The sequence below is a fragment of the Penaeus japonicus genome, unplaced genomic scaffold (genome assembly GCF_977035675.1).
Source record: "Penaeus japonicus unplaced genomic scaffold, GWHDUDI00000001_assembly GWHDUDI00000028, whole genome shotgun sequence".
Lineage (NCBI taxonomy): Eukaryota > Metazoa > Arthropoda > Malacostraca > Decapoda > Penaeidae > Penaeus > Penaeus japonicus.
In genome coordinates, this window is record NW_028234430.1 from 6,031,090 (window position 1) to 6,046,089 (window position 15,000).

Below are 15,000 nucleotides of genomic sequence, written 5' to 3' on the forward strand. Positions count from 1 at the left end.
CCATTCAAACAATTACCTTTTTGTCTATAATATTGGAAATCTTTGTTATGAATAAAGTTTAACTCTGTAAACAAAATTAGAACATTAAAGATGCACAGACTGAACATTATTTAAAAAGAATATTCTTGGATTAAGTTTTTAATAAAAAGCTTATTTTTCGAAGCTTTTATGTTAAAAAAGCTTAAATATTTTCATTTTAAGCTTATAAGCTAATGTCACAACCCTACCAATAACTAATTTTTAAAGGATATCCTTTTGCCAATTTAGTCTTAGATTTACTTTTGATGTTCTGATTATTTTCTTCTTGGTCACATTTTGAGTGTCAATTGTGCATAATTCTCTACGATTTACTCTAAGTACCATGTAATCAAAGCATTTAAAATGTCTTACAACTCCAATCTGGCAACTTCATCATATTATGGTTCTCCAATTAAGGTTTCTTGCAAACTTGTAATTCCCTAGATGGGATCAATAAAACAAGATTGGCGATAGAAATTTATTTTTTTGTATTTCTGCTTTTTTTTTAAAGAAGCTCTATCACTGGTGTCATTTCGACTGGTTAGAAATGGTGCAAGTGACATGAATCACGTTTAATATACCGCTGCAGATGAAATGACCATCGAAGGAGATCCATCATGTTAAAGATTACAAACGAGCTAGGCAAGAAGAGTGGTGAAGGGAGGTAGCGGTCGTGTCTGAGTCGTGGTTAAGTTAGGGTAGCAGAGATCAGCACTTGCCGTATTAGCACTCCCAAGTTCCATTTCTGATGGAACTTGTAAATAGGGAAACCAGACACAACCGAATTAGGGTTTGGTTTGCTCGCATAACAATAAATTGCAAGGAATTTGTGTGTTTGCTTATGCCATTCCACCTTCGTCCATTGGCATTTCTCCCTGAGGAGCATTGTCTTCATTCTTCTTCTTGGATCCTGAGACAATATCGTCAATCCTCAAGAGCAGGACGGCAGTCTGAAAGATTTATGAATAATGTAAGAAGTAATTACAAGGGGTAATAATTTACCAATTAGGAACTTGTATCTTTAAATTATTGGACTTTTATTATATAATATAAATATAATTGGATGCTTACCTCTACAGAAGTCTTGAAAACTTGGAGCTTGACAGCAAGTGGTTCCCAGATTTTCAAATTTCTCATGTCAGAAAGTTCACCAGTCTCGCCATTGACACCCCAGAAAGTTTCACCACTGGCATGCTTGGCTCTCAGAGCTGTTAACAATCGGATGATATTTGCACCACAGTTCTGTGCCAAAGTGCGTGGGATGACCTGTAAAAAAATATAAAACAATCACAATCTTTAGTCCACTAACTTCTAATATACAGTACTGAATTGAAGAGAAACGGTTAAGCTATTTATTTCTAACTAATGTACTTGAAGATAGGAGGATTATCTTTTAAAAAGAACAGTTTGCTAGGCGTAACAATAGAGACCAACTCCATGAGCAAAGTTATGATTCCTCCAAATCCAAAGATCAAAGCTCATTGGATTTACCCATGAGTTCTTAACTTGTCATCCAATTTACCTCAAGAGCCTGTCCAAGAGCTGTGTATGGCCACTGCTTGACTCCTGAAACAGTCTTTGCCTTCTCTTGCAGGATGTGGGACACAGCCATCTCAACTGCTCCACCACCAGGGACAAGGAATGGCTCCAAGACAAGGTTACGAGCCACGCCGAGAGCATCATGAAGGTTGCGCTCCACCTCATTGAGAATGTCCTTGCTTGGTCCACGGAGGAGGATTGTGCAGGCCTTGGGGTCTTTGCATTCAGTGATGAATGTGAAGTAGTCATCTCCAATCTGAGAAAACACATTAATGAATACAATTCAGTATATTCCTTAGAAGAATATATCATAATAAATCCACGATATTTGAATATAAGGTATGGATCAAGCAACAAAGTCAGCAAAGATGTCTTACCTTTTTAATTTCAAACAATCCTGCTCCAGTACCAACATCCTCCTCTTTCAATTCTTCTGTGCGGTTAGCAATAGTGGCTCCGCAGGCCCTGGCAAGTCTGTTGTTGTCGGACTTCTTCACTCTTCTGATGCAGGTGATGCCAGCTTTGACAAGGTAGTGCTGGGCCAGGTCAGAAACACCCTTTTCTGTGATAACAAGGTTGGGCTGCAGAGCAATCAGGTCGGCGCACATAGACTTGACGTGTTCCTCTTCAATTTCTAACATCTGGTGGATAAAAAGTTTTTAAGTATAAAAATCAAACTTTCACTAAATCTCTCTAAAAAATATATACAACTCATTAATTACAAACTACCTAAAAGAAAGAAAAACTAGATTATATTTTATATTGTCTATCACTTCGATTAATCCATGTTTAACATATTTTCAAGCTTTTCAGCTAGATATATTTAGTGGAAAAGATAAGATATAGGCACTACTTACATATTTCATTATATATTACTCACTAAACTTTTCATTCACCCTGTTTATCAAATCATTTTGCAAATACCTGAGCTTGAGCCTCCCTTTTCAATAAGGAAATAAAATATATATAATCTACAAATCTATATCTAAACTCTGAATGTCTTCGTTGTATGTTACTTCCAACAATTCCTGAAATATCTGAGGGGGAGTATGTACACATCATTAAATAACTAAATAATTCTATAATACTGTATCCTAGTCAACCACAATCTACCAATCACTTTGTTTTACCCATAAACTGCCTCTAAGAAAGTCTCCTTTACCCCCCCCCCCCTCCTTACCTTGGTGAAATCTGTCTCTGCAGTAATCTCCACATTAGTCTGTGATTCTCCCTTCTTGTACTCCAAGGGGCAATCCAGCAGGATAATCCTAGGGTTCTCAATGCGCCGCTTCATCTTCTGGTGTGTCACGTCCTTGTTTACCATGATTCCGTTCAGAACCTGGCAATCTTCAATGGTGCCGCCGGGGATCTGTGATCATTAAAGTGTTAGATACAAGCGTCTTTCTTGTTCAGTGTTATTAATTTTAATCACACATTAGCCAACTATTGCTTATGTATAAGAATGAGGAGGAGAGTACGACAAAAATGGTGGTGACAGTAAAGAAAGGGGTGAAAGAAAGAAAGTCATCATTCTATCATTTATCCTTTAAATCATACGCAATATATGCTTCTATAGAAAAGAAAGAAAGAAAGAAAGAAAAAAAGCAGATGCTACCAATCCTACCTTCTCAATCCTTGCCCATTTCTTGACATCAATTTCTTTCTGACCCTCCTGTTCAGTTGTGATGGTCTTGACAGCTCGCAGCGCAATGGAACAGGCCAGATCAGCATACTGACCCATGAACTTGGTGCCAATACACGACTTGATGACATCAACCATCTGTTCTTCACTGTTGATATCTACAGGTACACTGTAAAACAATAAAAATAAAATACAAATGCATAAATACACAGGAATAAAGGCAGATATAACTTACTCCATGTAAAAATACCAACATAAAGCTATCAATAACTGAAAACAATATCTCACTACTTCCAGTCACAAACTTTAATCGTTCTTACCTGAGCTGTTCCCTGAGAATATTGATGGAATCTTCAAGAGCTTGTCTGTAGGCTTGAATGATCACCACAGGGTGCATTTTGTGCTCGAGGAACTGTTCTGCCACAGCCAGCATTTCTCCAGCCAAGATAACCACACTGGTTGTGCCATCACCAACCTTTTCAAGAGAGGTTGACATTTTAACAAAACAAGGAAAACTTAATGCATAACGTGAATTCCATAAAAATAATCCGTAAAATCTGAAACAATATTAAACAGACATGCTAACCTCTTCGTCCTGTGTTCTTGCAATCTCAATCATGTGTTTGGCTGCAGGATGCTGGACAGTGATCTCGCGGAGAATGGCATTTCCGTCGTTGGTCATCACAATGCCTCCCATGGGGTCCATCAACATTTTCAACATGGACCTGGGACCCAGGCATGTGCGGATGACATCTGCAATCATCTGAGGGTGGAAAAGGATTCTGATTAACGTGAGTCATCACCATTTCAAACTGGCTATAAAGTATAACTCTTTATCCATTTGCCAACACTGCTAGCTGGTGAAATCCACCTCAACACATTCTGTTGCATTATGCTTTGTTACGCTTAACCCATTGGTCACGAATGGCATGATTTGATGTCAAGGCAGGCATCGGTGTAAACATGGATGACATGATATCCTGCGGTGGGGTTAGGGATAATGAGGGGATAAGGGAACGCCCTACTACCTCATATTGTTTCATGCTATGTCATTTGTGACCTTGTTTCCGGTTTACCCTACGTAATCTTCCGAACATCACCTTAACCCATTGGTCGCGGATGGCATGATATGATGTCAAGGCTGGCATCGGCGTAAACGCGGATGGCATGATATCAGAAAGAGATACGTGCTGGCCCCAGCGCGGATGGCACGATATACTGCGGTGGTTAGGGATAACGAGGGGACAAGGGAACGACCTACTACTGCATATTTTTTCATTTCGCGTCATTTACTACCTCGTTTCCGGTTTACCTTACGTGACCTTCCAATTGTCCCCGCAAGTACGAAGTGACGTTGGACCTTATTACCTTTTTTTTTTTTTTTTTATATAGTAAGTGTGTGCATGTGAGTGTGTGGTGCGCATCCTCTTTCTCTCTCTCTCTCTCTTGCTCTCAGTATATACGTAGGCGTGTGTGTGTGTGTGTCTGTTCGTGTATGTAGACATGTGAGCGTGTGTCCATTTTCTTTTTTTTTCTCCTTTCTCCCACCCTCTCCCCTCCCTCTCTCCCACCCTCTTTCTTCAAATTCACCACGCTGTTTTGACGTCATATCCATTTACCCCATTCCCTGTTTCAAAGTCACCCCATATTACCTGATTGGTTGGAATGTCACACCATATACTGTACTGCGTGTTGATTGGCTAGACTTTTGTATATAAACCCAGATCTCAATTCGGTAGACCACTCACATCTTCACCATGGATTCCAGTGCAGGACCATCGACGAGAGAAGCCTTTTTTTATTTTTCCGACGAGGAGGGGTATGATATCATTGACAATGTCACTAATTCCAGGCAAAGTCAGGATTCGGATTCTTCACCAACTCAGTCCTCTGATGACGAGGACTATGATTTTGTGTCGACACACAACACCAGCGGAGACTCAGATGAGCCATTGTCGGAGTACGCAAACCGCATCATTTACAGGAGCTCGCCAGGTATGTGCAGCTGCTCAAGTTTAATATTGACTCCGATGAGCCAATATCAGAGTATTCTGGCCACATTCTTTTACCAAATTGACCAGGAACCCCTGGGTTCAAGTGGCGAAACAGGGAAAACGTTCCTCACAAGTTCAGCTTTGCGGCGACACCAGGGTTGACGGTCGACCTCAGTGCCTCGCAGTCGCCACATAGATTCCTTCAGGCGTTCTTCACCAACGAGATGATAAACATAATCGTTGAAGAAACGAACAAGTAAGTTCCCATCCCCTTTTTTTCGAAAATGATGCAAAAATTCAACATGTTCTGAATACACTGTTATACTATAAAATTCTATTCAATGTTTATCGTCCATTACAGGTACGCCAAATGTCACCCTTCTCTGGTGAAAGGTCACGAGCGGAGGTGGACGCCCGTGACTCTCCCAGAGTTTCATATATGGCTGGGGCTAAGACTGATGATGGGCATATCCCCGAAGCCTCGGCAGGCCCAACACTGGTTGAGGGATGAATTACACCAGGATCCGTTTTTTATGAAATATATGCCGAGAGATCGATTCGATCAGATCTCATCGGCACTCCATTTTGCCACCGACGAAGACAAAGATGAGAATAATAGGCTGTGGAAGCTCGGGCGAATAGTCGAGCTTTTACAGCAACAGTGTAGATCCGTTTTCATTCCTCCCCAAACAATTACCGTAGACGAGAGTCTATGAAAGTTCAGAGGCCGTCTGAGGTTCGTAACATATAACCCGAGTAATAGAGCTCGGTTCGGCCTCAAAATTTATAAGCTGAGTGTGTCGTCTGGCCCAGCATGCGGGTACACATGCAACTTCAAGTTTTACACGGGCCAAGACGAAGGTGAGCTACCGGCATCCCACAAGGCCGTAGCCGATTTGATGGAGGCCGCCAAAGTCTTGGACAAAGGTTACACACTCTATGTTGATAATTGGTATACATCCCCTACCTTATTTCACTGGCTTCAGGGTAGAAAAACCAATGCATGTGGCACTGTTCGTGCCAATCGGAAGTATATACCCCGAGACTTCAAAAACAAACTAAAGCCAAATGAAGTGGAGTGCAGGAGCATAGCCACTGGCATGATGGCGCTCTGATGGATGGATAAATAACCCGTCCATATCCTCTCCACCATGCATACATCAGAAATGGTAGAGACGGAAAGAGTCAACAAAAAAGGGGATAAGGTGATAAAACCAGTGGCTATCATTGATTACAATTAGGGAATGAAAGGCGTGGATGTGGGGGATCAGTTGGCCACATCATATCCTGCTGTACGCCGGAGTTTGAAATGGTACAAAAAGGTATTTATGTACCTGTTTGAGATGGCTATGGTGAATGCTTTCCTGATGTACAAACAAGTAGGTGGAGACATCAATCACCAACTGATTTGCCGGCAGGAGGTAGTGAGAGGCCTCCTCCAGGAATCCCTCCCAGATGCCCCACGCTACAGTGGCAGAGGACGACCGTCCATAACAAATGGAAGCCTCCGCCTTCAAGGGAAGAATCCCCATGTAATTTGGGAGATTGAAGGAAAGAAGTACAAGCGGTGCCATGTGTGCTATACACATGGCACAAGGTCGTTTCGAAAATTACCACAATAAAGTAGATTACTGATAGTCTGTTTGTACATAGAAGTTATGGTTGTATATAGTGTACATGATAATACATGTATATGTTTCACTCCTCTTTTTTATTCCCCACATGCAATTCCAAGAAAAATAGACTCTCAAACTTCTTACGTCTTCTAAAGACTTCGTATACGAGTCTATAATATTGGAAAAAAAAGTCATTTTCAAGCTTCTCCAGTTTTCCAACAAAAGGGAAAACCGATGTCAAACTGCCTCGAGCGCGGCCTCCAACACCGCCCGCGCGTTTTCTATTATATTATCAAACTGCTTATGTGTTCTAAAGACTTCGTATACGAGTCTATAATATTAGAAGAAGAAGAAGAAGAAAAAAAAAAAAGTCATTTTCAAGCTTCTCCAGTTTTCCAACGAAAGGGAAAACCGATGTCAAACTGCCTCGAGCGCGGCCTCCAACACCGCCCGAGCGTTTTCTATTACATTATCAAACTGCTTACGTGTTCTAAAGACTTTGTATACGAGTCTATAATATTGGAAAAAAAAAGTTATTTTCAAGCCTCTCCAGTTTTCCAACGAAAGGGAAAACCGATGTCAAACTGCTTTGAGCGCAGCCTCCCACACCGCCCGAGCGTAATGTAAATACCGTGCAGACATCCGGGCCATATATGATAATACCGCAATAAGCCAACTTCGAAACCACGACCAGTGGGTTAAGACTTGCCTAGAGTTCTTGAATTTTTTTTTCACCAAGATCATGAACATCATAGTGGAAGAAACCAACAACTTGCCACCTCCTTTATTTCAAAAATTAAAAAAATCAACAAGTACTGAATACAGTATCATTCTATAAAATTCTATTGAATGTTTATCATCCATTATAAGTATGCAGTCCCATCCAGGGTTTAAGAGAGTCCATGAGAGAAGATGGATGTCAGTTACGTTCCAGAGATGTAAATATGGATCTCATTACGGCTAATGATGGGTATTTTGCCAAAGCCGTGCCAGGCCCAGCATTGGTCTGCATGACGATCCATTCTACTATAAGATCGTTTTGACCAAATTTCAAGTTGCCTCCAATGCCTGGGATGAAAACTACAAGCTGTGGAAGCTAAGCCACACTGTTGAGCTTCTGCAGTAACAGTTCTGGGCTGTCTATATTCTACCACTGTGGATAACAGTGGACAAGTCTCTGGAAGTTCAGAGGCAGACTGAATTTTGTATCACACAACCCTACCAAAAGAACTTGTTTTGGGCTCAATCTTAAATTAAGTATATCCTCAGGTCCCACATGTGCTTTCAGATTTTATACAGGCCAGGACAGGGGAGAGGTACCAACTTCACACAAGGCCGTCGCCTATCTTATATTCGGCAGAGGGATTTATATGTTGATAACTGGTATATCTCCCCTACCTTATTCCATTGGCTCTAAGGCCGCCAAACAAATGCCTATGGGACAGTTCGCCCTAAAAGAAAGTTTATGCCTCAGGACTTTCCAGATAGGATGAAGGTGAATCGGATGGAGAGGAGCACCTCAATAGGGATGCTATGCATCAAATGGGTAGATAAAAAGACACTATCTTCTTTCCACATTGCATACATCTGATATGGTGGAAATAGAGGGAGAAAATAGAAATAAAGAGAAAGTAGTCAAACTTACGGCCATCACTGACTACAAAGAGGGTGTGAAAGGAGTTGATCTTGGGGATCAATTGGTTTCTTCATATCCAGCAGTAGGATGTCGCCTCAATATAAGAAAGTATTAATGTATCTGTTTAATATGGCTATGATGAATTCTTTCCTCATTTTCAAGGACGTCAATATATACAATGGGCAGCTGCTGATTTTTAGGCAGGTGGTGGTAAGAAGCCTCTTGTCTGAATATTTACCACAAGCGCCTAAATATAGTGGCAGAGGATGGCCAACTATGATCAATTCAGCACTCCGACTTCAAGAGAAATCTCCGTGTAATTTGTGAAATTGAGGGGAATACAAATGCTGCCATGTATGCTATACACATGGCAAACATAAAATGACAAAGGCTCAATGCCATGTGTGTAAGGTACCCTAATGCGTATCTGAATGTTTCAGAATAACCATAATAAAATAATTATTGAGGTATTAGTGTACATACTGTAAATGACTTTCGTTTACATGTAAAATCATGTATTTGTTTCACTCCCTTTTTTATTGCCCACATCCAGAAAAGTCCTTTTCTTTTACTAGAGTTACTAGTTAAAGAGTTACAAATTATTTAATTACATTATCACAATGCTGATCTCTTCAAAAGACACAATTGCTATCCAAGTCTAAACTGTTGGAAAAAAAATGGTTATTTTCATACCTCTCCAGTTTTCCTACAAAATGGAAAACTGATGTCAAACTGCCTCGAGCACAGCCTCCCACACTGCTCGAGCATAAAATAAATACTGCTACAGACCTCCAGGCCATATATGACATTACCGTATACACTAATCTTGTAAACTAATCTTGTAAACTGTGACCAATGGGTTAAGAGACTTTTCTTCTTTAGGTCTTTTTGTTACTAATATAAAGTAATGAAAATTATCTACAGCAAAAATAAATACAGCTTCTGCTTAGACCTCTACCCCAAGCTGATAACCAATTTAAACCATCAAGATTGGTCAAAAGCAGACTAGTAACAACTGCCTTTTTAAAAAATAAAGAAATAAGAAGACAAAAGTAGAAAAAAAAGTTGCATGAAACTGAATAAATTCAGTGCAAGAGATGTATTTGATGCATTTCAAACAGCATCTTCATCATAAATACATGCATTCCTAATGAAATTGTACTTAAAGTAAGTTACATGCATCTATTTCATGGACAGAGTTATTGCCTCATGCATAACCTTTTTCTACATTATTGCAATGAACTTTGTTCTATGGGCAAAAACTAATCAACACTAGCCTCAGGTAAACAAGCTTATTACAAGTAAGGATGGATTCAATTTGTACACTGAGCACTCGACCTCAAACGACTTGGGGTCTCAGTGTTTTGAACTGTGACAGGAAAAAATATCACTGAAAAAATTATTGGTTATGGTGTGGCATTTATGGTATACATTTACTTGAATAACTTAGTGATATGGTTATAGTGATACCTACAAATTTGATGATTACCGTGGCACACTGTCAAGCTAGGCTTTTGCATCTGCTTTTATGAATAGTCAAAAATCCCCCAAAATGACTTGAAATAAGTCAAACACTATTCATTTCCACTACATTCTTCCTGAAATTATCCTTAAGCCTTATAATAAACACAATGGAGAAACATAGCCATAATATTATAATTCTAGATAGCATTATATACTACGAAGAAATCAATAAAACCTATCCAATTACAAATCAAGCCATGCACGGACAGGCTACACCATTTTGATTTTCGACTCATTACCTCTTAGCTTCACACAATTAAAAGCATTAGAGCCAATTAAGAAAAAAAAAAATACGGTCTTGAACAGGACAACATAAATGAGTCACTCCCTCCACCCACCAAAAGCACTCTATTAATAACACCTAAACCACGCACGCAAATCAAAATCCAATCACCTCACGTCCAACTTTACAGACCAAGCACTCAATTCCCAGCCCTAATCCCCCTCTGCAACTTGCAACACGCGAGCAAACACGAAAATAAAACCCAGCCTCACCTTCCCGGCATTGATGTTCTGCACTTGCACCTTCCGCCCGCTCTCACGCTTGGTGTTCTGGTCTGGAAAAAGGGGACATTTCGTTAATAATTCGGCCGTTTCTCTCGCCAAGAATCCTCTCCACTAATACATCTTCCCTTAAACTTACTCAGAACGATGATAGGTTGGCCTCCGCCCATCATTTTGAAGGTTTGTTGAAGACGTGTGCGCTCGACGAAGACAATCTGATCCACAACACGCGGGAGGGACGGCCTGACTCACGCGACTTTTGCACTCGTTCACCAAGACTCCCTTTGTGCGGGGAAATGGCGCTTTATAATGGCTCTGGCCGATTTTTGGTGTTGGGATTTAGGTCTTTGGTGGCTTATTTGGGTCTGATTTTGTATTTTGGGTTTGATGTCATCGGCTTCTGCGGTTGACGGATGGAATACTCTGGAAGCTTCTAGAATTTTTTTTTCTATATGCGCTTCTATTGTTAGAATGAATTTGGTGTAGGTGGTATATACTTTAGAGTTCATTAATAAGGAATATATTAGATAGTTGGGGATATATTTTATCTTCTTTGCATCTATATTACAAGCAGATTGAAGACGAAGTCAAAGTCGTTATGGAATTTCACGGTTTTGAGACAGACATTATAGGGATACAAAGTATAACAAGGAATGTGCCTCGTTTGTTCAATAGATATTTACCGAAAAGAGATAAGAATACTAAAAATAAATAGTTATCTACTTTGATAGCTAAATCTAATTAATATGAATTAAAAGAGTTACAATATGTTTTATTTTACACATACCCTACTTCTCCTCATAGCGTCGGTCGTAAACAAACAAGAGAAAGAAAGAGAAGAAGCAGAGAAAGACCAGCACAAAGGTGGAAAACAAAGAAAAGTGGAGAAGGAGAGAAGGAAACAAGAACACGACAGAGAAGGAGGAGCAGAGTAGACCTAGAGGAAATAGAAATAGCAACCACAATGTCTGTACAGATCGAAAAACGGCGATATGACTGCGCCGCACTTCCGAAGGGCTGGAAGAGGGAGGAAGTGCTGAGAAAGACGGGACTCACATCGGGAAAAGTCGATGTTTATTACTACAGGTTAGCTACTTTTATGATTAACTATCCTATGGTTTCTTTGTGTTGTTACTTCAGTTTTGCGCATTGGAGAAGCAGTCAATTTTGAAAAAATCAATGTTGATTGTCTCAGATTGGTACTATGTGATTTATATTTGTATTTCTTTCCTTCTGTAATAACTTGTATTGGTGTGTGATTTAATTTATAAAAGTAACACGAGTGAGATCTGTATGTGAGGTGCCTATGCAAGCAAGAACTTGCTCGTTGTTTGATGTTTCACCCCCAAATGGGTTCATTCAAAGTAATTTTCACTCTGGATTTAGGGCATTCATTCAAAACATATTGTGCTAACTTCAACTGGATCATATGAACTGTTTTTTTTATTTTCTATTTTTTTTTTTAATGATATAATGCTAATATGCGAGAGTTCAGTTGAAAGATATAGCCCAAAGGAGCCCGTTAAATCCCTTTAAAGTAATAAGTACATCATGATGTCCTTCGCAACAAATGAATATGTAAAATGTGTGAAGAACAATTCTAGGTTTACATGAATCTCAAAGAAACCTTTATAGTTCAATTCTCCGATAGTACGGGGTCAGGGAGCAAAGCCTCCAAAAGATAAATATTATAGGTGTAGGGGGAGTCCAGGGGTGAAGTCTCCCATAGATAAAATTGCAGATAGGTAGATATCAGAGGGATAAGTGATCCAGGGAGGAAGCCCCTAATAGTGAGTAAGGTAAAGTTGCTTGGTTTATATGTACAAAACCAGAGGAGGATGGCATGCAACAGATAATGTATATTCCTGTATTGTGAAAAATAAAGAGTTTTCGGCCAACTTTGCATGCAAGTGATTCTCCCGCACCATAAAGTTCCCCTTGATGATAGTCTTCTAAAACACAAATTGTCAACCACACTTTGACAGCTGTCCTTTGCACCAGAATTCAGTGTTGACAACATCAGGTTAATAATGCTGCAATTGTCTTCTGTTTTGTTATAACTTAATCTTTTACAGCAAATACCTAGAATTTATGTAATGAAAAACACAGTAGCCTCTGCCTTACACTACCTCTGTCCAGTCATTGGAGCTCCTGTGTTCAGCTATTAGGACTTCATGTTTAATAACCCCATATCCTTTGAATATAAGACATAAAACTGCATAATGTGTTGTTTTACTGTACTGCTATAGGCAAAGATCCTTTATTTTTCCCTTAACTCAGGGAGAAATACATATAAAATTGATGTTTTTTGTGATAAGGTTTTGACCATTTATTTATTTTTATTTTTCATCTTTCAGTCCAAATGGGAAAAAATTCAGAAGCAAGCCTCAGCTGGCCAGATACCTTGGTGATGCAGTGGACTTGTCTTCCTTTGATTTCCGCACTGGAAAAGTCAACCATTTATTGGTAAGGAAGAATAAAAAACCAAGAGGAACTTTATTTGACTACAGGTAAGTTGACGATTTACTCATATAATTTTCTGTGTTGTCATAAATTGTGGATATTTTCTTTCCCCAGTTGCATCAAAGTACCTGGAGAAAGTTATTATTCATGCTGAATTTTATTTCTCTTTCTCTCTTTAAAGCATTAGTATCCAGAAGTGTCTTGATTTATTTTCTTCTCATCACATCTAACAGAAGATTTTATAATACCTTTTGTATATGAAAAAAGATGCAGGATTACACAGTACATTTTTAATGTGAATATTGAAACTTGTCAATAGCACATGTGATATTTTGTCATATATGTATACAGTGTGTTACAATTTCCTTCATTTTCTATATAGGTGATGTAAGTAAATACTGAATACTTATTTTATCCATAATTGAAATGGTTTCTCTAATAGTCGTGGAATGCGGAATGATGCATCACTGGTACCACCCATCCGCCAAACAGCTTCGATATTCAAGCAGCCTGTAACTGTAATTAAAACACAGCCATCAAGTAGAGTGAAGCTTGATATGAAACATGGTATACAGGATAAGCCAAAACAGGTAACGCTTTTACAGTTAAGAAACAAATGAAACCAAATAAATAGAAGATACTGTAAATAGGATTGAGAAACATGAAGGGAACAGTTATAGACTTGGCACAGAGTTTATGTATGGAAATACAGAACTAAGAAAGTAGTATTCCTGTTTCAGGGATTTACTATGGGAAGAGGATATCACAGGGTTAAGCATGCAGCCTTAAGTAGCAACACACTTTAATAGAGATAGGCAACTATAGTTTTATTTAGAGAAGGGATGGAATAAGTTGATGGTATAAGTATATGCTAGCACACACACGCACACACACATCCTCATATACATGTCCATGTCCATCCCCACTCTTACTACCACTCCATTTCTCGTTCCTACTCGAACTCCAGTTCTCATTCCTACTCCTGCTCCAATTCTTATTCCTATTCCTACAATAATTCACATCCCTACTCCTACTCCCACCCCTACTCCCATTTTGATTCCCATTCCTATTTTGATTCTCAACACAGTCACACTCACACCCCTTACACTCACTCCTCCACACCTACAGAGGGGTACCTGCTCATGGTGCTGCCACCTTTAACAAGTCTCAAAAATGTATGCCAAAGCAGAAGTACTTATCCTCCTGACCAGGGCTGGTCTTACTACAATTTTTAAGTGATATGCATTAGAACTCTTGTGTTTTTATCCTAGATGATATCATAGAATTAAAGTGACATAAATATGTCTTCATTCACAAACAAGGAACAAAGACACATTTGTTATATCCTTGCCTGGTTATCTGGTGGTTATAGGACTCTTACAGAAGGATTTCCTGTGATATATAAGTATGAGATCTACTTACATAAGCATAAATATAAGGGCTACTTACATACCAAAACTTTTGAAACTCTCATCTTGAGTAATGGTCTTTTCTGTAACCTAAGATGATACCTATAGGTGTATTTTAATTTTTTAGAAGAGTTTAAATAAGTCTTTATGCAATATTGTACATATATTTTCTCTGCTATAAAATCTACTGCCATTAGAGTAAAAAATTTCAAGTTATTATAGTACTTAGCAATAAGTTGAACTGTGTATGAGGGCTATTCTTTATGTGACTCCAGAAGTGGCACTCATATACAGATCGGAATGTAAGGCATATAAATCACTCTCTTCATATACCATTAGTTTTGTTATTAGTATTTTTTTTATTGTCTTGCCAACCTCTAAGCTTTTATAGCTTTGATATCTCTCTATGGAATGCAACCAAATTCAAGATTTGTGGTTGTCTTTCCATAGCTTTCTGAACCATGTGTTCCTCAAGTGTATTAGTTCCTCTAATCATGCTGCCAGGAGTCACTATGTCTACAATTTTTTTTATTAGTGTAGATGATATAGGCTTATTCAATCTTTCCTTGGCCTCTGCAATAGGACATTTTTCCAAAATGGGTGTATGCTTGTCTTATACCCTTACGTCTCAGACCTTTGGAACACTTTACATGCT

General features: G+C 39.0%; 2 protein-coding genes across 2 annotated transcripts in view; one reads left to right on the plus strand and one right to left on the minus strand.

Moving 5' to 3' along the window:
• Positions 1-482: 482 nt before the first annotated feature.
• CCT3 (chaperonin containing TCP1 subunit 3) lies at positions 483-10,752 on the minus strand. Its single transcript, XM_043006849.2, has 10 exons — positions 10,613-10,752; positions 10,465-10,526; positions 3,786-3,962; positions 3,520-3,674; positions 3,182-3,368; positions 2,738-2,926; positions 1,935-2,198; positions 1,541-1,813; positions 1,090-1,284; positions 483-968 (listed from the first exon to the last, which is right to left on the minus strand). Exons 1-10 carry the CDS (start codon positions 10,644-10,646, stop codon positions 858-860), a joined length of 1,647 nt encoding a protein of 548 aa, XP_042862783.1. The 5' UTR covers positions 10,647-10,752; the 3' UTR covers positions 483-857.
• Positions 10,753-10,890: 138 nt separating this feature from the next.
• The window catches only part of MBD-like (methyl-CpG-binding domain protein 2), a 10,091-nt gene continuing 5,981 nt past the window's right edge, over positions 10,891-15,000 (plus strand). Inside the window, exons 1-3 of the mRNA XM_043006850.2 lie at positions 10,891-11,559; positions 12,831-12,983; positions 13,379-13,526. Of these exons, the coding sequence (XP_042862784.1) occupies positions 11,438-11,559; positions 12,831-12,983; positions 13,379-13,526 (423 nt within the window). The 5' untranslated portion in view covers positions 10,891-11,437. The remainder of the gene's footprint in view (positions 11,560-12,830; positions 12,984-13,378; positions 13,527-15,000) is intronic.